The sequence below is a fragment of the Sesamum indicum genome, linkage group LG11, assembly GCF_000512975.1.
Source record: "Sesamum indicum cultivar Zhongzhi No. 13 linkage group LG11, S_indicum_v1.0, whole genome shotgun sequence".
NCBI lineage: Eukaryota > Viridiplantae > Streptophyta > Magnoliopsida > Lamiales > Pedaliaceae > Sesamum > Sesamum indicum.
In genome coordinates, this window is record NC_026155.1 from 13,663,865 (window position 1) to 13,686,481 (window position 22,617).

A 22,617-nucleotide genomic window follows, 5' to 3' on the forward strand; every position below is an offset into this window, starting at 1 on the left:
GAAAGTAAATGTTGAGTGTCAGAGAGAATCTGAATTAAACTAGTGCCGGCAGTTAAATTAATGTATTTGGACATTTTTCAGGCAATATTATGTTTACCAACCAACCAATAATGATTTGAAAATTAGACAATTGCAATTACTTTTAAATGTTTACCAACCAACCAATAATGATGACGGGCCATCGCAGCAACCAATTTTTTATTACCATTGACTCAACTCTCCTTTCAAATGATCTTTATTGTTTTTGTCTTTTTAGATTGGGAAGGCCAACACTAAGTTTGATCGGATCTGAATCAATTATATAATAAGTATATTCTGAAATAAATGATTGAATCCATACACGGTGTACCAGCGTTGTGTTTGAAAATTCATGTGTTTGTTTGCATAGAATTTTCAAGGAGACGACGAAATGGGTAATAATTTCAACTATGGCAAATTGGCAGTGAACATCATCCCTCTTGAGCTTGACCAGATAAGAGCGTTCGAAAGGAGCCTTCGTTGCCTGCTCCATATATGATAATCCTTCCTCTATCCTGAGTACAATATCTTTGGAAGCAAGAACAAAACAGAAACAGCAAAATCGACTTCCCTTCTTCATCCACCTCTTAGTTCAGTCAGATTTCTTTATTAAACTCAGCAACACCCCACTCACCAGAGACGTAGCCACCAGTCCGAGGGAAACCTCAGTTGATACGTGGAAACCTGGATGATGGTTAGAAAGAATTACACATATTCTACTTGATTATATAGCACCAAATGGGGACTTATTACCATTAGCGAGCCTTACCGAAGAAATCTAATATCATCTTACACCCAATAAAGCCCAGAACCACCGCAATGGCTGGCTGATGAACAAAATAGCCACCGATCAGTTAGTCATTGTGAAGACACAAATGCCCCATTAAAAAGGTCAGAGAAGTTGCCCGACAATATTATATAAAGCATAAAGGGTACAGAAGTGAAGCCTAAATCCATTCCTTCTTAGTTGTTGAGAATAAAACCATCATATTTCTGGTTTGGAAATTTATGTTCACTTTCATTTCTATTATGATAATAGATACTAGTAATCCTCATACATTAGGGCCATGCTACATTTCCCTTCATCACCATCTTAGTGTCAACATATCATACGCTTCATCTTTTTGAATTCTGTTACCACCAGAAGAAATATTAGGTTTCCAGATGCATGGACTAAAACTGGGTAAACCCATTCTCGAGAAATGCAATTAATTCCATTCGGCAAACAAATTGCTGCCTTAGAGTTTCACCTATTGAAATCCAATGTCAGATTAAAGAAACATTAATCATATCAAAAGAGTTGATGGATGTTATTGTGTTAGCACAGACATGTAGGCCCCAAACATGTAGCAGCATCCTATATTTAAACTAAACAAGCAAATCTCACCTGCAAATATTCCAAATCTGCCATGCTTTCCGAAATAAGTGTGTAATATGACCTTAAACCTACAAAACACAAAATAAATATGAGAATCCAACCAAAATATAAATGTCCTTATGTAACCATACATGACGGTAACACTGATTTCTAGTTTTAAAAGTCCAATATGGTATCACAAACATTCCTTAATTTAGAAATATCAGCTGTATGCTTCACAGATAATAAGCTAATATGAAAACTACGAGGAAGACCATAAGCGATATAAGGACAAGAATGCACCTAATATGGCAAAGAGATTAGATGAAAACACGATGAAAGGATCCCGCGTCACACCAAAAACAGCTGGTATGGAATCCACCTAACAAGAAGAATAAAAATAAGCGCATAACAGTGATACATCAAACATTTAGATTGTCAAACATGTTTCTTAGGTTGCTGATGAATAGGATACCTACAGCAAACGCAATGTCACTGAGCTCAATAACTGCTACTGTCAGAAGCAAAGGTGTAGCCTGCCCAAAATGTTTGACTCCTGTTAGAAACCAAGTTAACGATCAATCCAAATAAATTTTATTTGAACATTATAGGTGCACCAAAATCCTCCTTCGGGAGTCACACATATCTGAATCGAGGTATCTGAGTCTATTTTTAGAGTAGGTCTTCACCAAAAATTTTGGCCATGCTTCACAATGGAAAATGCCAAAATCTGAGGCTAGCCACATTAGCTAGAGTTAGATAGCCTAACTCAGAACTTACTTTCCACACACCATCTTGAGTAGTTATAAATCGATTGCCATCATAATTAGCTGCAAAACGGAGACATTCATTGAGTTACAATCGCAGATATTTAGAACCAAAGAATTAATGCATGGTGCAAAATTAAAGGGTCAAACAATGGTAGCAGCAAACAAGAAACTCTGAGATGATAAACATGATGATGAGCATTGAGAATTTGAGATGATGGATGGGAAGTAGAAAAATACTCAGGTCAGCTGGCAAACTCAATTTGGGCTAACACCAAACAATTCAAATTTGAGTTTCTGAATGATGTCCCAAACGATCCAAAGCAAGCTTGTGAATGATGTGTGGCAAGCAAGGCGAAAGATAATAATAGGGAGATCATCAAAATTGAGGTTAAGACTAAGAATTTTAAATCAACCTCCAGCTTGATCCCGTAAGTTTCTAGCTATGTGGATGGGCTTGACTCATCTGCATCTCTAATTAAACCATAACTATTCCTTTTTCTTACCTGACTAGCATACGGACTTTAGAATGCAAGTGCTTTTCTACATGCTAGGAAAAGACAAAAAAATAATAAGTCCATCAAAAATCAAATTGTACCAAACATCCTTTTCAAATGTCCATAGACTCCATACGCCACTAGCAACAGAAAGAACATGAATGTATGGAAATCATTTTTCGAAAATGTAAGAGTGAACTCATGCCTGCATGCTTTGCAAACAGGTGCGCTTACGCGTGATAAGGGAAGGAGATCAGAGAACATTACAAGTTACAGGGATGAACTTCTGGCATGTCTTTACGATGAAATTATCTGAGAGATCTGCATCTTCATCTTCTTCAGCAAATAACTAGGCAAACAAAACAACAATAAGAGCACAAAAAATAAAGAAACCTGATAAACCTAAAGGCCAAACCACACTACAGCATACTAATAAAATGGCAAAAGGAATGGAAATATAGTTATGGTAAGATAATCGATCAACGTTCATGCTATTAATGTATTATAGCAGATCGTTTAGGATTCTATTTGAGGTAGTTCCAGGCAGGTCCACCACCAGGAGAATATATGAACTGTCAATAAAAGGCCTTAACATTGAGCATAGAAAGCCACATTCATCTTGCTTCTTCCTGTTCGAGACTGAGTTAGAGGAATTTCTACGTAAGTTGAGAAGAAAGTCATAAGGCAGTACCATTTTTCTTGACACGCATGACAAACAGAACTACACACCACATATAACTAAAACCATTCACTACAGTACTTACACAAGTTCTGGTGGAAGCTCTTTCTGAATTTCATGCATTATAATCAAAGGATCGAAAACTCAGTAGGTCTAGCAAACCAGGTCACAGATTCTTACAGAAGACAGAATAAATTGGAAATTATAATGACACATTTGAAATAAATTTTCTTTTTCATGATTGGATTCAATTTCTATATACTTAACTCGGTTATTTATGTGAAATTTCATGTTATGCAAATTGAGCATCAGATAAAATGACAGCTATTAGCAGGTACATGTTCTTAGAGAGGTATAGCACCTTGAATGACGAGTATAGTAGTATCGCTGCCAGCAATAGGTTAACCGCCTCATATCTCTAAGTATGAGATAAAAGAAACAATTTCATACATTAGAAGAAAGCCAAATGTAGTAAAGTTTGGATTGGCTTAAAGATGCAAACACTAGTTCATGCATTTAGTTATCATTGGCAGTGACCTGAAGTGTTGCTGTCCCAAGAAGTATCAATGACAATCTGAAGATTATTGCACCCGCAATACCATAAGAAAGCACCCGATTCTATTTTTTCCATCAAATGGTTGGATTTCCACAAAACAGAAACAACACAGAACCTGGGTCAGAATCTAATTATAATTTGAACAACAGGTGAAATTGTTCAAGAGCGTGATGCTAAACCTGATAACTAAATGGCACTTGGAAATACTTGAAGATCAGGACAAATACAAATAGATTGTCCACAGATAAACTCTGCTCCAGTAGATACCTGAAAATTTAAAAATAACTATAATCGTCTGTGAATCACAATTCAAAAGTCAGAAAACGCTTTTGTATAGGTGCCAACAAGAAGAGGAAAGTATACATAATCACTGAGGAGGGCAAAAAACAAACGGTAAATAAAGCCTATTCAAGAATGGTGGTAAGCCATCCTTCTGAATTCGGAATAAACATATGGGAATGTAATAAGAATATAAAACCTAAGAGGAAATGCAACGATGAAGCAAGATAGGGGTGAGATTCACACATCCCAGGTGATCAACTGTTATTCGAGCCTGAGCCTTCATTATAATATTACAATCTCCAGCTAATACACATCACTCAAACTCATCCCTATCCTACTATGGAGCCTCAATAGTCATTGCAGACGCTCAGATTATCTAGACATTTAAAAGAGTTTCTAAAATTTGCTCCTCTGGAGCCTCAATCATATGATAGAACACCGATTGCAAAAGATTACGATGTTAATAACTGTTTCAAGAACTTGCATAGAATCATAGAATATGGGTGCCAGTATAAGGTAATGAACATACCCAGCAAAAAACTCAGATGCCTTGCCAACTCCATCTTTGAAACCCAAACCAACCCCAAATGCAACAGCCGAAAACAACTACAACAAAGATTTACTACAGTGACATCAATTCAGGTTACTCAAGAATAGAAAGGTAAAAAACAGCATGAGTGATGAGTCAAAGTTACAGTCAGGAAAACATACACATAGGCCTACAGTTCTGAGAGAAGATGCATAATCTGCAGTCCTAGTAGTTGCCTCTCCTGAAATAGCACTAGAATTATCATCACATAAGCTCTCAGTTTCATCGATGCCATCAGGTGACTGAAGTCTAGTCTGATTAGATGCTTCCTTTGCTGCAATATTTGGTAACCAGCCACAACAATTTGTTTTAACAGAAAATAGCAGCATTGTCATATTTTTGGCATGTACTTTAGCCTTGAAAGCCTCAGCAGAGAGCATTAACAACCTATTGAATTTCAGTTTCGATAAGGATCAACAACAAAACTTATGCCATGTGGCTGTAATGGAGGCATATAAATGAATGCGAGCAAACATAAGGGAGACAGTTCTACATGCACAAATCTTTCCCAGCAGATATTCAACTGTTCCTAAAAGTATTTTGAAATGTATTTTCTATCAGCAAAATAAATAAAACAATAATCTCCATTTTTCTCTTCCAATCCACGAGAGAAAAGCCAGCTCCCTGATCAACCAGAATCATAATAACGAAATAAAGTACAAGAAACAAATAATAGTCATCACGAATATTTTATCAGGAATCTGGGATGCAACCACACGACCCACAATCTAGATGCACCACCAGCGATCACAAAAGATGTGCATAAATTCCGGCAAATGCAACCATATGACCTACAATCTATGTGACGAACAACAACAAAAACAGGATCACAAATTCTGGTCATGCAACCAAATAATCCACAATCTGCACCATAAGCAACGGCGGAGAAACAAAAAATACGCAGCATAATCTAACGGAGAAAAACAAATTTCGAATTTAAACATAAGACATCAATCACTGCGCACAGATAAACAACTAACACAAACATATCATTACGTGAAGTGGACGCGTCCTGCTCTCGCTCCGTCCTCCTTGCACATGTAATTGTCGAATGATTATGCCCAAAAGAACTCCTCTCGACGCTGCCCCTGAGTACTGTCTCCGAAATCACTGGTATTGAATTATAGTACATCCGCGCACAAGAATATGTACCCGACAAAAGGGGGTGAGAGCTAGGAAGAACAAATCTAGCTGGGACGTTCTTAGGGCATGTGATTGGGGATGATTTCAGCAAATTGAAGGGAATTTGAAACGAATTGGTGTGTGTTGCCGTAGCCAATTTCATGGCTCAGATATTTCTTTTCTTTTCTTATTCTTTTTTTGGGTTTTTCTTTTTCAAGTGAACACTGAAGAGTGAAGAGTGATGGAGTGAGACCAACAGTAGACGGTGGCCTATAAATGCCGTTGCTTGTCCACCACAACAACACACTACTTCGCCATTTTCATGGCCTAATCTTTTACTTAATATAAATAAGAAATGTTCTCTACAGTAATAAACGACTTAATCATATTATTATATTAATTTTTTATGAAACAAAAATGTCATTCAATTAATAAAATAATTAATTTATTTACTTTTTAAAAATTTATATTAATTAATAAATTATTTTTTAAATATAATACTATGTTGTAATTGAAATGTTTGAATTTGAAGAAATGAATTAACAAAACAAACTAATTTCAAATTCATCAATATTTCACAATTTATAAGTCAAAAGATCCTCTTTGGAACTATTGTCGTTTATCCAATAACAACTGTCTCCTCAGATTTTAAGAGTTTACTGACTTATGCGTTATTTTTATTTTTTACAGGTTCTCATTTCAAGACTTGTGAAAAACCAGATTCAAAGATCTCAAATTGCACGTAGCCAAACGAACATCTTATATCACAAGATTTATAATTAAATTGGAGCAAATATTATATAAGGAAAAAAAATTAAATGACTTGATATAAAAAAATTAAAATATATCAAAATATTATAAAAATAATTCAATATGGGAAGTTGAAAATTCAAATGGTTTGTCACCAAAATTTAAAATTTATGCCTAAAAGTGAGGTTTACACCAAAATTTAAAATTTATGCCTAAAAGTGAGGTTTACATCACTGTATTTTGCTCTTCATACGTATAAAATTATTACATGAAAATAGTAAATGAGAGATAAAATTTAAAATATATATTTTGGTTGATAATATTAGCATTTTTTGTCTAAATCATAACAAAAAAGAGTCAGATATAACTAATGAATTTTAGAAGAAGTGTAGGTATAATTTTAAAAGTTTTTGGGGAAAAAGTATAGTTTTGCATTTTGTGAAATGCCAATTCCCAATTCTCAAAGCTAAATTGGGCCTCAATGGTCGGATTATTTGATTTGGGGCTTTGGGCTAAAATAGGCCTTGTTGCTGATGAGTCCAGTGATATGGCCCAATCAGCGAGCCTAGAACCAGTCTCGTGTTTTACTTTTTTTCCTTCAACAAAGAAAGGAACTGAGAAGTCGCTATATGGATTGTTGATTATACAGTACAGTCGGTCTGTAATTGGAGGATCGAAGATTTGCCAGTGCGGAAAAATATCTCCTATTACGCTTTTCTTCTCATCTCTCTTTCTCTCTGATTCCATGGCGACGGCAACGGCACCTAAAGTTGAAAACCCTAAAAAGCCTACAGATCTCAATTCAGCCCCTCCGACTGCAGAAGACGCTACAGCAACTCAACCACCGCGATCTTCTGGTGGAGGTGGCGACGAAGGGAAGGGTAAACCGGATGACGCGACGGCGGGGAAGCCCAGCGACGTTGATGGAGGAGGTGCAGTTACTGATATTCAGAAGAAGATGAAGCGAGCGGAGCGTTTTGGGATGCCAGTACATTTGTCGGAACAGGAGAAGCGCAATTCTCGAGCTGAGAGGTAGTATACATTTTGGAATTGGTATATTATGGTTAGGGTTAGGGTTGGAATTTGGGGTGTTGGAAATGTTTCTTCCTTCAAAATTGGGGGTTTTGGGGTCTTAGAAATGTTTCTTGTTTCGAATTTGGGAATTTGGGGTCTGGGTAACGTTTCTTGTTTTAAAGGTTGTTATGTGGCAGTTGAGTATTTTATTCAATTGTTGTTGTTAAAAGAATGTTATGCTCGGAAGTAGGGTTGATCTCATGATTACATGCGCCTTATTACCTTTTTATCAATGGATGCCCGGAAGTAGGGTTGGTCCCATGATCACATGCGTATTAGTACCTTTATCATGGATATGGTAGGACACATGGAAATATTTGAGCTCTAAATGTGTAACCTTTTCACTTGCTTCCAAAGTTAACATGAGCTGAGGGCTATTCCTCAAAAACCATTTCTTTCGGTTTGTGTTGTGAGCTATTTATGTTCTCTCATGCCTTGCTTACAGCTCTAAGATGTGTTCACGAGCCTCTATTATACATCCCAATTACACTATAGGTGTGTCTTTGTATCTTCCAGAGTAAGGTACTCAAGTTCTTGCGTCTAGTTGTCTAATTCTATCTTATTACTGAAGGTTTGGGACTGGTTCTACCGCTATTGGATTAGATTCATCAAAACAATCTGAGGAGCTCAAGAGGAAGGCTAGAGCAGAGAGGTTTGACCTTTTCTGTTGGGTTTTCATGAATGAGCACTTATGGTGAGTTTGTTGACCGATTTCAATTGTTGCAGGTTTGGGATCGTGCAATCTGCCCCAGCTGATGAGGAAGTGAAGAAGAAGGCTAGACTTGCTAGGTTTGGGTCTTCTTCTTTGACTGATTCAGCAGAGGAAGATAAAAAGAAAGCAAGAGCACTCAGGTTAATGGCATTTCACTTGTCTACTCCTTGTATCGAGATATGATAATTTAAATGCATTTATAAGTGTGAGGCTCTTTATATATTATAAAATAGAAGAAGAAATTGGTGGAACTTTCAAGTGGTTAGTTTGATGAGTTATTTCAAATCTCAACACTATTCTGCAGGTTTTCCCAGCTGGATTCCAATACAAAGGCAAATGTCAGAGGGAATGTTGAAGTGGTAAATTTGCAGATATACTTATACAAATAACATGTTCCAATTTTCCTTCTAATCCTTCTCCCTTGCTTTTATTTTTGTGCACATTTCAGAAGACAGCTATTGCTGGCAAGGCTGGTGGAGGAACCTAAATAAACTTTCGTCTTTATCACTAGTAAGACATTCTTATGGAATTATTTGCCAAACTTTCCTGCATTCTTTTTATTTGTTCAAACTGAGTCATGTTTGAGTGCTTTCTTTATTGATTCTTTTACCTCCTAGTTCTAATTGGCTTTCTTCTCTTCAATTTTCAGGATGGTAGGTTAGAGTGTTAGCTTCTTTTTGCCACCTGGTGCTTTCATGCTGACTCCCTGACATGTTTCCTTGAGCAATGTCCTTTTAGACAACCTTTAGTCGATGGACAAGGGATTGTTGCTTTCTCTTATTTTGGTCTAGTTAGTTCCGAGTTTCCTGGTGAGGCCTGGGACAATTAACAGCCACGTCCTTTGTGTTAATGTATCTGAAATTGCCTATCAACCATATAAAAAATACTGAATTCAGTGCCTAAAGGAAGGTCTTCAAGAATCTTATCTGAGACATGAGACAGGTGTAATCCCCTGATATTGGTGCTTGTTTCTCTTACTCAGCTTCTTTTCCTTGGCTTGCTCATATAGGTTTGCCTGAGAGCTTCTTCATCAATCAGTTGTGAAATTCTAGTTGTTGATTTTGTAACCATAATTTGTGGTTTGAAATCTTCTGGTGCATGAGAGTCCATTGTTTGATGTCATTTTAAATTTGTGTTTGATACCCCCCGTACCTTCCTTAAGTCTTGGATTGTCAGGAATTTGCTTAGAGGCAACCTGTGGCTTCCTCCAGTAAGGAGTCATCTTTGATAAGGTGGGTAGAGAGCAGACATGTTGATTTGCCTTGGCTTATATGCTAATATTAAGTTTGTTGTGGTTAGATTTTAGGATATCTACTTAATATTGTTAACCTGTTCTTGTATGTACCAAGTCAATAAGCAAAACATATGATTGTATTTCAAATTCTATTGAGATGATGGGAGAGGTAAGGGTATTTCTGCAAATATTTTTCAATGGAAATTCTGAAAGGATCTCATGGATTACTGGCTTAATGGTAGAAATATTTGAAATGGCTTATTTTTCTTCAGTGCTCATATTTTCCCTAATATATATCAGGTTTGCTTGCTTTTTATGCTACTCATTTAAAGGCAAACTTAATGAGAAAGTTTGATGTATCTTGTAATATTGTCACAAAATAAAGAAAACAAAATATCAGTATATCTGAGCTAGGTTTGTTTTCCTTATTTGCCCTTGTAGTTGAAAATTTCTATGGTATATTCTCAGTACATTTTATATGGTTGATCTTCTGAGATGCATTGCTGCTCAGGACGTGTTTGTCGACTGCATAGGGCCTCACCAGGTGAATCTACAGGGTTCTTCAGAGCACGGAAACCAGTATTGGTGCCATTTGATGTATTCTTCTGCAAGTTGTAGTTTGTTTTCTGGATAAGGATACTTGTTACTTAGAAAACCCTGTATTCATGCTTGTAAAGGTCAACTGCTTGGTTATGAATCCTTCTACTTTTGACTGCCTACCTGTTTTTACCTCAAGAGTGGAATTGGCCACCATATTTGCATCATCTTTTTGCTTAGGAAGTTTTGGAACGGATAGTATCTATATAAAATTCTAAACTTTGTTAATGGCAGATAGAAATTTGGAATTTGTAAATGCTATGAAGATTATAACAAACTTCCACACAATATCACCTAAATTGCCTACATTAGAAAGATGGTAAATGCAGTTGCTTCCCGTAGTCTTTGGGAGGATGGGCCTTCGAACTCGCCCCATATGTTAAAAGTTCTGTTCCGGCAATGCAAGAGAAGCTAACCAAAACACATGCAAGCTTAATTGCAGTTTGCTTCTGTGCCAACTGTATACCCAACTAATTTCTACTTGCTAAGTTGCATCGAGTGCTGTGGTCCAAGTCCAACTTTTAAGTTCGTTAATGAATATCTTTAAGTTTCTTGTTCTTGTATTTAAGGATTATACGACGTACTCTTTTACAGCATTTATCCCTAACAATCCTGTCTCAGTGATATCCTTGTTATGAGATGGGCCCTCCCATCATTCTCGCAATCAGTAGTTCATCTTGTCGTAATATGAAATTACGAACGCATAAAAGTAATAGAACAGAGAGACTCAAAATCAGATCACAAGGAGTAAATTCCTCACAAATCTATTCTCATATTCATAAATTTCATACAGAAGTAAAAGATGAAGCTATATTATGAATTAGCAGAGTAGGGAGCACCACCACCTCCTCTTATTGAAATGGTGGGATTATGAGAATAGCTTCTTTTTGCAGAAGAAAGATTGATAAAAACGACAACAACTGTGATATCGTCATGAAAATGCCTCCTCACACCTCTATCGATTTTCTTCAAGTCTGAGTATCGCATTTCTCTTTTCTTGGCTGCCACACGAAGAGCAGCTTTAACGAGTCTCTTGGCTATGCCCTGCACACCAAATACATAGCAAGAAAAATGACAGAAGCTCATAAAAAGTTCTATTCGCTGTAAACCAGTCCACTAATGCTTTTCCTTGTTTCTCATATTTCACAAATCATACAGAATGCTTTCTAGCATAAACAATGTATGATGCAATAAATAAAGACTTACACTGCGGGGATAGCTGTTAACAATATCAACTGCCTCCTGGTTGCTGAGATGCTCCCACAAGCCATCTGAAGCAAATATGAGAAACTGATCTTTGGGGGTGAGCTTGTGTACAAGTATTGATGGTTCCGGGCTGAGAATTGGCTTGCTGAAGGGTTCCGACAGCCGAAATTTGGCCAAGAGTGGTTCTCTGTTGAACTCTGACCTCTTAAGGTAGGCATCTCCAATGGATCTTGAAACCTGGTGCCACAACAACATGATTATGCCATTGATATAGAAAGAGAGAATCTCCAATTCACCGACATTCACAAGATGAAAAGATGAGGAACTGCAGAAGGGTACCTGTATAATACCCTTAACACGCCAAACTTTGTGCTTTAAAACAACAATCTGGGGATCATCAGGATGCAAAGACAGTAGTTCATCCCTGACTGATTCGATATTAGCATTGTGCTCTGTTGATAATTGAATAGCGGTGACTCCTCGCATGTCGTTATCTGCCCTGCCTAAGACTACTCGAGAGTCTCCTGCATTGGCAATGTATAGAAGCCCATTGCATATAACCCCTACTAAACAGCACGTTCCGACTGAGGCAAGTTGTGGCTTTATAGACCATTGCTGTCTCACTAGAGAAAGGAATTCCTCTTCCGTTGCCAAGAAAGCCTTTTTAATAACAGTTGCAGACATCTCCCGATTCTCAGTGGCAAATCCTGTACAAAAAAAAACGTCACATGAAGGCTATATAAATATATTTCAGAAAATCTATGCTTTTCTACTACAATAAGGTATGATTCCCAATCCTGAAATATGCTGCAAATCATGGTATCCTCCCATTGACTGAAGGCTATTTCCAGTCTTCCACTAATTAATTCATATTTATAACCGCAACTATGTTGATCTGTATAGCATTTCTTCTTATCTTCTAGTCTGTATGTCCCGTGTATCAATCTTTTTAGTTTATCACTTCATACTATTCGATATTACTTTTGAATGCATCAAGCAATAATCCATAGGACTCTTTGGCAAAGAACTCAATGATGCACATAAACAAATGGAACTTCTGGATATTTAAATTTTGAAAACTATTGGAGAGCTTAAGATTGATGAACTAGTGAATCAAAGGAGAAGAAGAAACATACTCTTGAGATTGGTGAACATGTTTTCATTTACAAATTGAGAAGTCTCTGGTCCGCCATGTCCATCATAAACTCCAACGAAAGTACCACATGGCCCAGAATCAAGTGAACTCAAGGGCCCTGATTCAAGCTGACTCTGATCCTCCAACAAACTATTGGCTTGAATTACGGCCATCGAGAATTCTCCATTTACATGATATCCAAGATCCTTATACCACAAAAGCCCGTCAACCTTGCCGTTTGGATCTCCCCCTCGATGACTTCCATCTCCTCTCCTCCTTCCATCACCGTCGACCAATGTTCTCCAACAAGGTTTAATCACCATTTTTTTATGCAACCACTTGATACAGAGTACTAACAGTTTCATATACAAGCTACATATCCAGATGATCCAACAGATACGAATCTACATACAACTTCAACAACATCCTCAAATGATTCACAACTATGAAGAGCACTTATATACGTCTTAACAACAGATATCGTCCAAAAGAACCAGCAGACAGTATGTTCATCAATCCCAACCACAACTGCAGCTTCTTCTGCTCATGTTTCAAACCCACAACCCCAATTCTCAGAACTATATACCCACCAGCACTACAGGGCCTAGACACCATTAATATGTAACAAACAAAATGAAGAACAGAAGATAAAATAGAAAGAGCCAGACGGTTATGGGCAAAATTTACCCAGAGAAATGTGTCTCCAAGACAAGAAAGGAATAGTTCTTTTAGGTGAGTTCAGAGAATATGGAGGGGTGCTGCCCTTGCATACCTTGAACCTGGGTCGACTATATGTGGACCTTCCATGGTTTTTGTGTCACCTTTCAACAACAGCCTTAGCTGTAAAAACCCATATAAGATTTGATAGTGACAGAGTTTGTTCCTGGATCAGAGGGATCAAAACAAAGAAGCAAATGGATAACAAAAAGAAAAACTGCGTTCTTGGATTTTTCTTGGCAAAAGGAAAATCTTTTTTTAGATTGGTGTCAGAATGAGATCTCAGATTATGATCATTATGGAGGGTCAAGGAACAGGAAACATAAAAATTTAATTAAAAGGATTGAAGATAAATTGTTTTTCAATTTCAAGAACCATTTTTTTTGTACTTTTTCCTGACAATTTGGTTTTCTATACTCCACTAGTTTAACAGTGTAAAGGCCTCTTTCTCCTTTAATCTCTCCCCCCTCTTTCCTTTGTTGAGGTTGGTTTCTTATGGCTTATTGGGTTTCCAGGGTTTTTACTTACATGGCCAAGATTTGATTTTTACAACCTTATGAGCAGCAAGCCACCATTTTAGGCAATTTTTGCTCATCTTATTTTTCACTTTATAATCTAAATAATGATCCCGAAATTCTTTCACATAATTATTAGTACCTTCACAAATATATAAAATCTCACAATACAATATAGTTAATACCAGTTAATAGGAAATCCATCTTTCACTCTATCAATATTCTTTATAGATTATATAATAACTTGTAATTTTGTCTTGGCTGACATACGAATAGTTTAAGTCCAAATTCCTAGATCCCTTCATAGTATTGAGCAAGTTGTGTGGACTTAGCTCACATTCAACTTAATTATTTAAAACTATTCAGCTCCAACTTGCATTTTAAACAAGAATTTAAAGTTCTTTTACAATATCAATATGAGATAAATATCTTCAAACTCTATCTAGAATTGTGCATGGAGCATATATACTTGCATCAATGTTTGAATACGGTTCTTACTGAACATAAAAATAACAAAAAGTCGTATCATACAACGCTAAATTATTGTGTCGTTTCTTGTAAATAGAAAATGACAAGCGTGTCTTTAAGTGGATCAGTATGATTATTTCAAGAAACTAAGGTAACGAAGACTTGATTTTGATTCTAACATAGGCTTTTTACCTTAAACTTACCTTTGTCTGTAACCTTAAGTTGAACAGACAGTAGTGCCTCACAGCAAATTTACCACTCTATGACTTGACCACAACCAAAAAAACCACAGTATTTCACTAACATCCTTAAGAAATTACCAAATTCAAGCCTGTAAACTGAAGCACATTCTTGGTCTATAACAGGTTGTTTGGGTAGGCTAACGTTGCTGTAATCAATTAATGCAATCAGTGTCAAGAATGTACTAGAGACCCCAGTTACCAGTACCTTTCTTTTTCTTTTTTTTTGAATTTTTCCCCTGTTTTGGATTACATCTTCACTGCATCAATTTGTTTGTTGGGGTAGATTCATTCACCTGATTGGTCCCCCAACTGGCCAGAATTTCTGCTGATCTTTTCAGAGTGAAAAACTGTGCCAATGAATTTAACCTTCTTTGAGCAAAGCTGGTGGCCCTTTTTCTTGGCTGCCCATATAAACTGTATGAGCTGTGACTCTCTTTCCCCACAAAGAAGAGTTAGATCTGGTTGACATTTTCTTCACTACTCAATCATCATGCAAACCAGCTACATAAGCAAGGCAAATTTGAAATTAGCCTTTTAGAAACAGACGACAGATGGGGTTGCAAAATAAATTAAATTAATTATCTAAATTCTTGTTAACAGACGGCTCGGGATCCATTCTATCGATGATTGGAAATGTTACTTTTCTTGTTTGGTTTCACAGGAAAACAACTGAGTTTGAGTGATAGCAACACACTTTTTCCATGACTAATGATGTCTTTTGATGAATCATTATTATGTGCGGCAACTCTTTGTTGTTGAAAGAAAGGGCAAGACCAGACCTTTCTTGAGTTCTTTTTGACCAACATTTGCCATTCATCTCACTTGCATGATCTTGATTTAGAATTTGAACTGTGTTATGATGCACTAAAGCTTTGGTTCTTCCCCTCAAAAGGAAGCTCTTTCGAGTTTTAACCACACTGATAAAACTAATACAGAGATCCATGACGAGGTTAATTGTTGATTGCTAGATGCTTTAAATGAACAAGACTCAGAAATCCCATTACAGTAGTTCAACAGTCTGAATTACATATGAATTTTGAGCCGTTGATTCAGTTCAAGCACTCTCCTTCTCCTACATATATATATCCATCCACACAAGAGACAAACAATCTATGCTATAAACTCAGGCAAATAAATGCTGAATATTACTTTAACCAACTTTAATCATGCTCATGCGCCTTCTCTCCATCGAACTTTGAAGTTGTTCTTTAGCACGCCTTAGTGCATCAAGCACTTCTTTCACCGTCATATCAAGAACTTCTGGATCAATGGTCTGATTTTTCTGCGGAACATCAACTGGAACTAATGCCATCGAATTGTCCAGGTGGTTGTTGGGATCGTGACCATCTTCTTGGTTAAGGCATCCGTTGCTACGATAGGCGAAATCTCTATTAGAAACAAACAGCATCAAGTATGACTGAGATATAGTAATCGTGCAAGATCAAACAAGAAAGACACTCCAACTATGTTGTGATTGTAAATTTGCAGACCCTTTTGAGGATTTAACATGCTCATTTGATTCTCGACTTTCAGACACTGTTGAGATGTTCATCTGCACAATTTCGCCTTTTTCTGGTTGTTTTGTGCCTGATGAAGCTAAGGATGATGCAGAGGAAATGTCAGTCGTGTCCAGCAATCCAGAGTGTTGTGATTCATCTGTGGCATACGGAATGCTCATGGATTGAAGCCTCTTCATCAGGAACTTCAGCTTCTTTTCAGCCCTGTTTCTTGATTTTGCCTCTTCCTTCAGCAGGTTTTCCAGTTCTAACAACTGTGATTTTCAGTTGGAAGTAGATAGAAGGAAAAACAGATGTAATTCACAATCAAACTCAACTTCATCAACAGTAGAGATGTCTTCACGGTCTGTTTGATGTCCACATCAACACACACACACACACACACACAACGCAGAGAGAGAGAGAGAGAGAGACCTTGTTTTCCAATTGGTCAGCTTCTTGTCTTGCATTTCTTGAAGCCACTCTCTCTGCAAGCAATCTCACCCTTAAACAATTCACTGTCCTTAGACTATCTTCTCCTTCCATTTCACTGAGAAAAGGGAATTAACCATTTTAAACATCAACATTTCATTTCAGACACACACACACAACCACAGAGAGATCAGGACTAAAAACATAGAAGTGTAAGAAACTTTAAGAGAAAATCACCTCAAATTTGCATCTGCATTTTCTTTCCCAGACATCTTCAATCCTTCAACTCTCTCTGTGTCCCTGAAGCAGTATAAACACTTGTTTTGTTTTCCAAGTATTCTTTTGAAGTCCCATATCAGCTAAAACTCTGAAGCAAACACCTTTTCCTTGTCTTTTTCAATTATATGTTTTTTTTCTTCCTGTCAGATCAGGCTAAACAAACATGCTTATAGCAGGGATTTGAAGCCTTGCCCCACCATGAATGGCTTTAGCTCCATACAGTCTTCTCAATTACTTTACATAAAAGTTGCAACTGTTGCTCTCATACCAACTCTTGCAAAGTGCCATTTACTCATTTATTACAGCAATAGGTGTCCAGCTCACATTTTCCTTATGAACAGGGAAGAATACCATTTGCTCTCATAGCATATACATTCATATTATTCTACTTTTGTTTTTAGTTCATTACCAGGATGATTACTTACTTCACATTTCCAATAATTCTTATAGGTCGAATCCAGAAAATAACACGTAAAAATTGGACAAATTGTAACTTACCTATCCGTGATACAAAAAATAGACAGTTAGCTCTCATGTCTAAAAAAGATGCAAAATACTGCCTTCACGTGAGTGGTGTAATGCACGTGCGTTGAGTGCAATTTTGCTTTATTTTTTGCTATAAAATGACCATTATACTCTTATCAACGGTCCAGATCTAATAAACAAATTGATGGTCTATTTCATTTCTAATTTAAATCAACGGTCTATATTTGATATACAAACCATATGGCTCAACTTTATTATAAATTTATAAAATTATAAAAATAAATTTATATAAGGAATAATACATAAAATATACATACACATATGTAACCAGTTTTGCTTGCTTCAAGCATCATCTATTTTTCTTTTTTTTTTTTTTTTTAATTATTTGTATTTTTATAAATTTTATATGTAAATAGTATACATGAGATTAGACTTCATCCGTTGATTTGAAAAAATAAGATATTGGCCATAGATTAAGTAACATATGATCTGGACCTTAGATTAATATAGATAAAATATGAATTGTTGATTTATATTATATAAGATCCGACTGTTTTGAAAAAAAAAAAAAAATTCGCGCGGACATAACATCATTTGCGTGAAGGGGTACTGTGAATCACTGTTAAACATTGAAAGGGACAAATGCTATTTTATTTTTTACAAGGGGGCTAATTGCTTATTTCCTGTATCACAGGTAGGTAAATTACAATTTGCCCCATAAAAGTACGAACTTTTTAAGTCAAACTATCAAGATTTTGACCCATTCTTAAATTTTTACGAGCGATCATATAATGTCCCGACTGTTTTTACGACGAATCTGTAACAACATTTTGGTTAGTGCAATTGGGATCACAAGGAAATTAACAAGTAACAGTTAAAAGTGCAGAAAATGTCAAAAGTAGTGTAGTTGAGAGAAAATACAAATAGGTAGAGAACAAAAGGGGTGTACAATAATTGTGTGAGAAATGGAATATCCAGCTTAGAGGGAGGCCATTTTAGAATGTTTGCATATGAAAGGAGAAGACAGTGAATTGTGATGGGATTTCTGACTTGAGTGTTTTTTCACATGGTTGTTTGTTTTGTTGGTGTCCACTCCCATGCAATATTGTGCATCATCCATTTTATAATGGCTTTTATTTCACCAATTTTTTTATGCCATCTATAAAGCTATAAAAAAAAAAGTTGATTAATTATTTTTTATTGTTCTAAACATTGTCTCAAATTATTTTTAAAGGAAATTGTAATTCTGATTGGATTTGGTTGAATTCGAATCAATTATTTGATAAATATCAAATATTTGTGGTCTGATTAGTGTATAGTTTAAAAAAAAATAACTAATCATATGACAAGTGTATCACACATGCTATGTGGTTCATTTAGTTCGTCTAAACATAATTTATAAGAATTTTCTGACTATTGAACACAAATTCACACACACACACACAAAAGTAGAGGGTTAAATGTAATTTACCTATCGTGGGAAAAAAAAATAATTTACTTCCCTATTTTATTAGAAATAGAGCAAATGACCCCCCTGACACGTATCATGTACCACAAGCACATTTTTCTATTTTTTTAAATTTTTTTAATTTAAAATTTAAAATAACTTTTATATTCTTATTTAATAATCGTTGGATCTTGATAAATCTAAGTTCCAAGTTTAACTAATAAATTAACAGTGTAGATTCAATCTATTTTAAATCAATAGTTTAAATATGAATAAATAAAAAAATTGTGTATAATTAAATTTGTATATATATATATATATATATATGTTGTAAGTAATGGGCTGGCTAGCGGCATTCAAGATTTTGGGTGTTTGTGTTGAGCCCAGTAGTCCTCTAAGTCAAGGCCCACTTGCTTTTTGGCCCCATAACTATATATAGTTACCAAAATGTTACGTACCAAGAGAAGATTTCTGATGGTTTGGTCTGTGTAATATTGGGGTTGTGATGCCTGCAAACCCAACAGCACTTGCACCATTGTTGTCGTCTTTGATGACATTATGATTGCAGCATCGCCCGATTCACCTCTAAATCTTCGATGTTCTTCGATCACACTTTGCATAAACTTGTCTCTCTTCTCTCGTATCGAATTCAACTTCTTCTCCACGTCTTTGTACCCAAACCAGCGCATCACCGGCAGGAAATCCACCACGTTTTCGTCTGGAATGCCACCTTCGACGTCTCACTCACTATCTCCTCCAGTATTTTGGCTTCTTTTGACTTCTCCACCTTCTTCCCATAATACCTGTTCATTAAGTATTGAATCATTTTTCTATGTGTCGTACACAAGATAGACAGATATGTGTACCTTTTTCCCATGATCATCCTCGTCAAGACATTGAACATGAACTCGAAAAGAGCTGATTTGACTTCCAAGACTTTGTCGGGGTCTTCCCTCGTGACATGAAGTAGCTTTTGGACCAAGGTTAGAGTTTCGTCCGCCCGGATGTTAGAAAGCATCTGTATCCTCTGAGACGACAGGAGCTCCACTGCTGAAATCCTCCGGAGGTTCTTCCAGTGCTCCCCGTACGGGGACCAAGCAATGCTCGTGTAGTTGCACCCAAAATATCTGCCGTTGAGGAGATTGGGTCGGTTGGCGAAGATCAAATCGTTCTTCTTGGTCAAGCATTCTTCAGCTAGAGATGGAGACGAGATGAGAAGAACAGACCGGGAGCCCAACCGTAGCAAGAGTGCGGGGCCGTATCGCCTCGACACCTCCGACAGACTCCGGTGGAAGGGCTGCTTCAATAGGTAGATATGGCCAATGAAAGGGAGGGCCGGAAAGGGGCTGGGAGGCAGGTTTTGAAGCTTGTTCAGTAAATGGAGGGTTATGCTATGAAGGGCCAAAAGTATAACCAGAGAGATGTAGAAGCAAAGTTGAATTTCCATTCCAAATTATCAATTTGATATATGGGGGAAAGGGATATGGAGGGACGGACGTTGTTATATACAGTATGTAATGCAAATGAGACATGATTTGGACGATATCATGGAACAGTGGGGGACTGTTGTGGAATTTTAGTTGGTGGAGTCAAGAGTGTGCATTTCTATAAGTGGACGGTTATAGTCTTTTCCCTTGTGTATAATATATATGTAAATTGCAGTCTTTTGAATATGTGTATTAGGAGATTATTGAAATGTTTGAAATTTGAGTTGCCCTCATTGAAACCAAACATTGTGTATTTAGTATGAGATAGATTGGCCGTAAACGCAAGAAAGACAACAAGTACAATAAAGAAAAGATTTTTCAAGTTTTCCACGACTTTGGAATTATTTTCTAAAAAAAATTATAGAAAAAAGTTTTGGTGTTGGTTGACGTTTGCTGCCTTTATTTTTAGACTTAAGATTCTTGACCCAATATTGTATTATTATTGTTTAGTTAAATTAGATGGGCCAATATAGAGACATATTGGGTCAGATCAGACCAGCCCAGCCCATTAAAGGCTCTCAACCGCGCTTTAGTTTGGAATAAATAAGCGACTTTAATAATTGAATACGAGTGAAGAGCGACTTCTCCACTTCTCACAGAACTCGTTAAACTGTCGGGGTCCAATTCATTTCTCCAACTGGGCGGCCTTTGAGCTGCACAAAAACTGATAAAACCCTCCAAGGTTTGTGCACTATGCCTTTTGGCGTTTGTTGTCTCACTCTCTTGACGCTCGTCTGTTTGACGGTCTTTAGTGAACGTGTTAGCGGATTTTTCCTGTTCTTTGCAAGATTGAAATTATGTCGAATTTTAGTTTCTTCTGTGTACTGCTTTTTGTGCTGATGCGTCCTTATATTATGTTTCCATGGTGCAATGAATTCAAGCGTCTAGATTTAGGGTTTTGGTTGAATTTCCTTGATTCTGGTCAGAGAAGTAACGAGGGGTCCCCTGATTAAAGAGCTGTTTTTTTTTTCTTTTCTGAACTATTTTTTCCTCTTTGATTGAATCAAATCAATCTGGGTATGTATGATTCTTATTTTGTTATCGATCATGTCGAATTCTTGAGGCAAGAGACACTGCAAATGTAGGATTGTTTTTCTTATTCTGAAAGTCCAAGCTAGGGAAATTTTCAGTTTTTTATGCTATTATCAGTCTTTGTAAGTTATCGAATGTAATATCGATTGTTGATATATCTGTTGGTTGCCCTTTATGGAGAAAGCACTGATTCCATTCTCTGCTCTGTAGATTGAGATCTTTTTCACGAAAGGGGCATTAGGCAATGGAGGACAAAAGCAATGTGGATTTTATAGAGTCATCATCAGCCGAAGTCTTTGAGATTCCTGGTGAACCAGCCATTGTGATAAACGGCCTGCCTCCCTTGTTGTCAAGGGATACGGATACCCTTCCTTGTGCTGTTACTGATTCACAGCCGCAAAAACTTGCTGGCTTTGGGGAATGGTTGGAAGGAAGGGAAGTTCGGAAGTTGTTTGGGGACCGGTTCTTTAGTGGTGAAGTAACCCAATTTGACAAGGAAATGGGTTGGTATAGAGTAGTATATGAAGATGGTGATTTTGAAGATCTTGAGTGGCATGAGTTAATGGAAGTTCTTGTGCCTTTAGATGTTAATATCCCTTTGAAAACGTTGGCGATAAAGATCATCAAGAAGAGACAGAAGTTGGTTCAAAAGCCTACAAGAAGTAAGGTCGGGACTAGGAGAAATAGTTCCCATGATGGCAAGGGCAAGGAGAAGGAGAATGATGCTTCTTAAAGAAGCACCTTGGTACTTCTTCTACACCTGTAAGGTTGATAAGTTGAGTCCGTATGTAGTAGAATGCTGCAAGCATTAGAAATCAGGTCGCCCGTTGTTGAAATTCCCGACAAGATACCATGATCGCACTTGTAAATGTTTGCAGAACTTTTTATGGAAATTGGGTGAGATGTGGAGTTTCTATATGGGAAGCATATTGCATAAGTATGTCGTCTCTTTTCTGAAATGTGAACAATGAAACAAGAAAGATCACGCTTGTTTTGTAGCATATCGCAATGTTAAACGTAATAAAGAAGCAAATAACACAAAAACATAGAGAAAGAAAAGAACCCCAAACACATTCAAACTCTTGGAGTAAATTACCTAATAGCGTGCTTTGCAGATCTCATTTTTTATCTATCTTTTGAATAAATGGTTAATCCGATAAAATGTTACAATTTATTGATATCATCACTTGTATTTAAATTTCATTATTGTGTAAAGCAACAAATATAAGATCTGCTGTCTTTTATGTCTTTCCAATTAAACTCATCTCATCGCCAAATGCGAATGTCTCTTTTACGTCCCTTCGTCTTCCTCTACATAAAGACTTCATTCTTCTCTCTATTTCCTCACTCACTCTTCTTTCTCTGTCTTCTTCTTCTTATTCACTGAGACCAAAATTCACATTCGATTTCATGTATGTATATCACTGTAATTCATTATCTG

General features: G+C 36.7%; 6 protein-coding genes across 26 annotated transcripts; 2 read left to right on the top strand and 4 right to left on the bottom strand.

Annotated features, from left to right (window-relative positions):
• LOC105174380 (thylakoid membrane protein TERC, chloroplastic) lies at positions 290–6,175 on the bottom strand. Of its 7 annotated transcripts, none has more exons than XM_011096460.2 (13): positions 5,742–6,175; positions 4,868–4,926; positions 4,686–4,762; positions 4,054–4,141; positions 3,856–3,936; positions 3,680–3,736; positions 2,907–2,988; positions 2,156–2,205; positions 1,855–1,911; positions 1,679–1,757; positions 1,406–1,464; positions 788–845; positions 290–702 (listed from the first exon to the last, which is right to left on the bottom strand). In XM_011096460.2, the coding sequence occupies exons 1-13, from the start codon at positions 6,028–6,030 to the stop codon at positions 611–613; spliced, it is 1,128 nt and encodes a 375-aa protein (XP_011094762.1). In that variant the 5' UTR covers positions 6,031–6,175; the 3' UTR covers positions 290–610. The 7 variants fall into 7 exon arrangements, 3 of the variants coding, with proteins under 3 accessions (XP_011094762.1, XP_011094763.1, XP_011094761.1); XM_011096461.2 differs by having other exon boundaries at positions 4,868–5,132; XM_011096459.2 differs by having other exon boundaries at positions 4,868–5,019; positions 5,742–6,174.
• LOC105174382 (protein MODIFIER OF SNC1 11) lies at positions 7,248–10,354 on the top strand. Of its 11 annotated transcripts, none has more exons than XR_002288036.1 (8): positions 7,248–7,649; positions 8,263–8,343; positions 8,418–8,543; positions 8,708–8,762; positions 8,852–8,913; positions 9,053–9,056; positions 9,580–9,635; positions 10,106–10,354. XR_002288036.1 is itself a non-coding variant. In XM_011096464.2 (7 exons), exons 1-5 carry the CDS (start codon positions 7,363–7,365, stop codon positions 8,888–8,890), a joined length of 588 nt encoding a protein of 195 aa, XP_011094766.1. In that variant the 5' UTR covers positions 7,248–7,362; the 3' UTR covers positions 8,891–8,913; positions 9,053–9,056; positions 9,580–10,354. The 11 variants fall into 11 exon arrangements, 6 of the variants coding, with proteins under 6 accessions (XP_011094766.1, XP_011094769.1, XP_011094770.1 ...); XR_848827.2 differs by having other exon boundaries at positions 10,149–10,354; XR_002288035.1 differs by lacking the exon at positions 9,053–9,056.
• On the bottom strand, positions 10,970–13,724 carry LOC105174701 (probable protein phosphatase 2C 38). The gene is made up of 4 exons (XM_011096890.2): positions 12,577–13,724; positions 11,780–12,147; positions 11,441–11,677; positions 10,970–11,278 (listed from the first exon to the last, which is right to left on the bottom strand). The coding sequence occupies exons 1-4, from the start codon at positions 12,938–12,940 to the stop codon at positions 11,048–11,050; spliced, it is 1,200 nt and encodes a 399-aa protein (XP_011095192.1). The 5' UTR covers positions 12,941–13,724; the 3' UTR covers positions 10,970–11,047.
• Positions 15,490–17,018, bottom strand: LOC105174383. Of its 2 annotated transcripts, none has more exons than XM_011096470.2 (4): positions 16,683–17,018; positions 16,449–16,563; positions 16,008–16,288; positions 15,490–15,905 (listed from the first exon to the last, which is right to left on the bottom strand). In XM_011096470.2, the coding sequence occupies exons 1-4, from the start codon at positions 16,715–16,717 to the stop codon at positions 15,668–15,670; spliced, it is 669 nt and encodes a 222-aa protein (XP_011094772.1). In that variant the 5' UTR covers positions 16,718–17,018; the 3' UTR covers positions 15,490–15,667. The 2 variants fall into 2 exon arrangements, with proteins under 2 accessions (XP_011094772.1, XP_011094774.1); XM_011096472.2 differs by having other exon boundaries at positions 15,490–15,887; positions 16,683–17,013.
• On the bottom strand, positions 19,346–20,104 carry LOC105174702 (cytochrome P450 81E8-like). The gene is made up of 2 exons (XM_011096891.1): positions 19,524–20,104; positions 19,346–19,460 (listed from the first exon to the last, which is right to left on the bottom strand). Exons 1-2 carry the CDS (start codon positions 20,102–20,104, stop codon positions 19,346–19,348), a joined length of 696 nt encoding a protein of 231 aa, XP_011095193.1.
• Positions 20,715–22,090, top strand: LOC105174386 (dirigent protein 17-like). Of its 4 annotated transcripts, none has more exons than XM_011096475.2 (2): positions 20,715–20,826; positions 21,387–22,090. In XM_011096475.2, the coding sequence occupies exon 2, from the start codon at positions 21,421–21,423 to the stop codon at positions 21,907–21,909; it is 489 nt and encodes a 162-aa protein (XP_011094777.1). In that variant the 5' UTR covers positions 20,715–20,826; positions 21,387–21,420; the 3' UTR covers positions 21,910–22,090. The 4 variants fall into 4 exon arrangements, with proteins under 4 accessions (XP_011094777.1, XP_011094779.1, XP_020553273.1 ...); XM_011096477.2 differs by lacking the exon at positions 20,715–20,826 and adding an exon at positions 20,833–20,903; XM_020697614.1 differs by lacking the exon at positions 20,715–20,826 and adding an exon at positions 20,910–21,161.

Excerpts from the sequence above, each read along its gene's own strand:
- LOC105174380 (XM_011096459.2), bottom strand. The coding sequence starts at position 6,030 with ATGAAATTGGCTACGGCAACACACACCAATTCGTTTCAAATTCCCTTC. Across the intron at positions 4,142-4,685 it reads GCATCTGAGTTTTTTGCTGG|GTATCTACTGGAGCAGAGTT; the intron begins GTATGTTCATTA and ends TTAAATTTTCAG. Across the intron at positions 2,206-2,906 it reads GAAGTTCATCCCTGTAACTT|CTAATTATGATGGCAATCGA; the intron begins GTAATGTTCTCT and ends TCCGTTTTGCAG.
- LOC105174382 (XM_011096464.2), top strand. The coding sequence starts at position 7,363 with ATGGCGACGGCAACGGCACCTAAAGTTGAAAACCCTAAAAAGCCTACA. Across the intron at positions 7,650-8,262 it reads CGCAATTCTCGAGCTGAGAG|GTTTGGGACTGGTTCTACCG; the intron begins GTAGTATACATT and ends TTATTACTGAAG. Across the intron at positions 8,344-8,417 it reads AGGAAGGCTAGAGCAGAGAG|GTTTGGGATCGTGCAATCTG; the intron begins GTTTGACCTTTT and ends CAATTGTTGCAG.
- LOC105174701 (XM_011096890.2), bottom strand. The coding sequence starts at position 12,940 with ATGAAACTGTTAGTACTCTGTATCAAGTGGTTGCATAAAAAAATGGTG. Across the intron at positions 12,148-12,576 it reads CATGTTCACCAATCTCAAGA|GATTTGCCACTGAGAATCGG; the intron begins GTATGTTTCTTC and ends TTTTTTGTACAG. Across the intron at positions 11,678-11,779 it reads GTGTTAAGGGTATTATACAG|GTTTCAAGATCCATTGGAGA; the intron begins GTACCCTTCTGC and ends TTGTGGCACCAG.
- LOC105174383 (XM_011096470.2), bottom strand. The coding sequence starts at position 16,717 with ATGTCTGGGAAAGAAAATGCAGATGCAAATTTGAG. Across the intron at positions 16,289-16,448 it reads CTGACCAATTGGAAAACAAG|TTGTTAGAACTGGAAAACCT; the intron begins GTCTCTCTCTCT and ends TGAAAATCACAG. Across the intron at positions 15,906-16,007 it reads CATGTTAAATCCTCAAAAGG|AGATTTCGCCTATCGTAGCA; the intron begins GTCTGCAAATTT and ends TGTTTCTAATAG.
- LOC105174702 (XM_011096891.1), bottom strand. The coding sequence starts at position 20,104 with ATGGAAATTCAACTTTGCTTCTACATCTCTCTGGTTATACTTTTGGCC. Across the intron at positions 19,461-19,523 it reads AGGATGATCATGGGAAAAAG|GTATTATGGGAAGAAGGTGG; the intron begins GTACACATATCT and ends CTTAATGAACAG.
- LOC105174386 (XM_011096475.2), top strand. The coding sequence starts at position 21,421 with ATGGAGGACAAAAGCAATGTGGATTTTATAGAGTCATCATCAGCCGAA.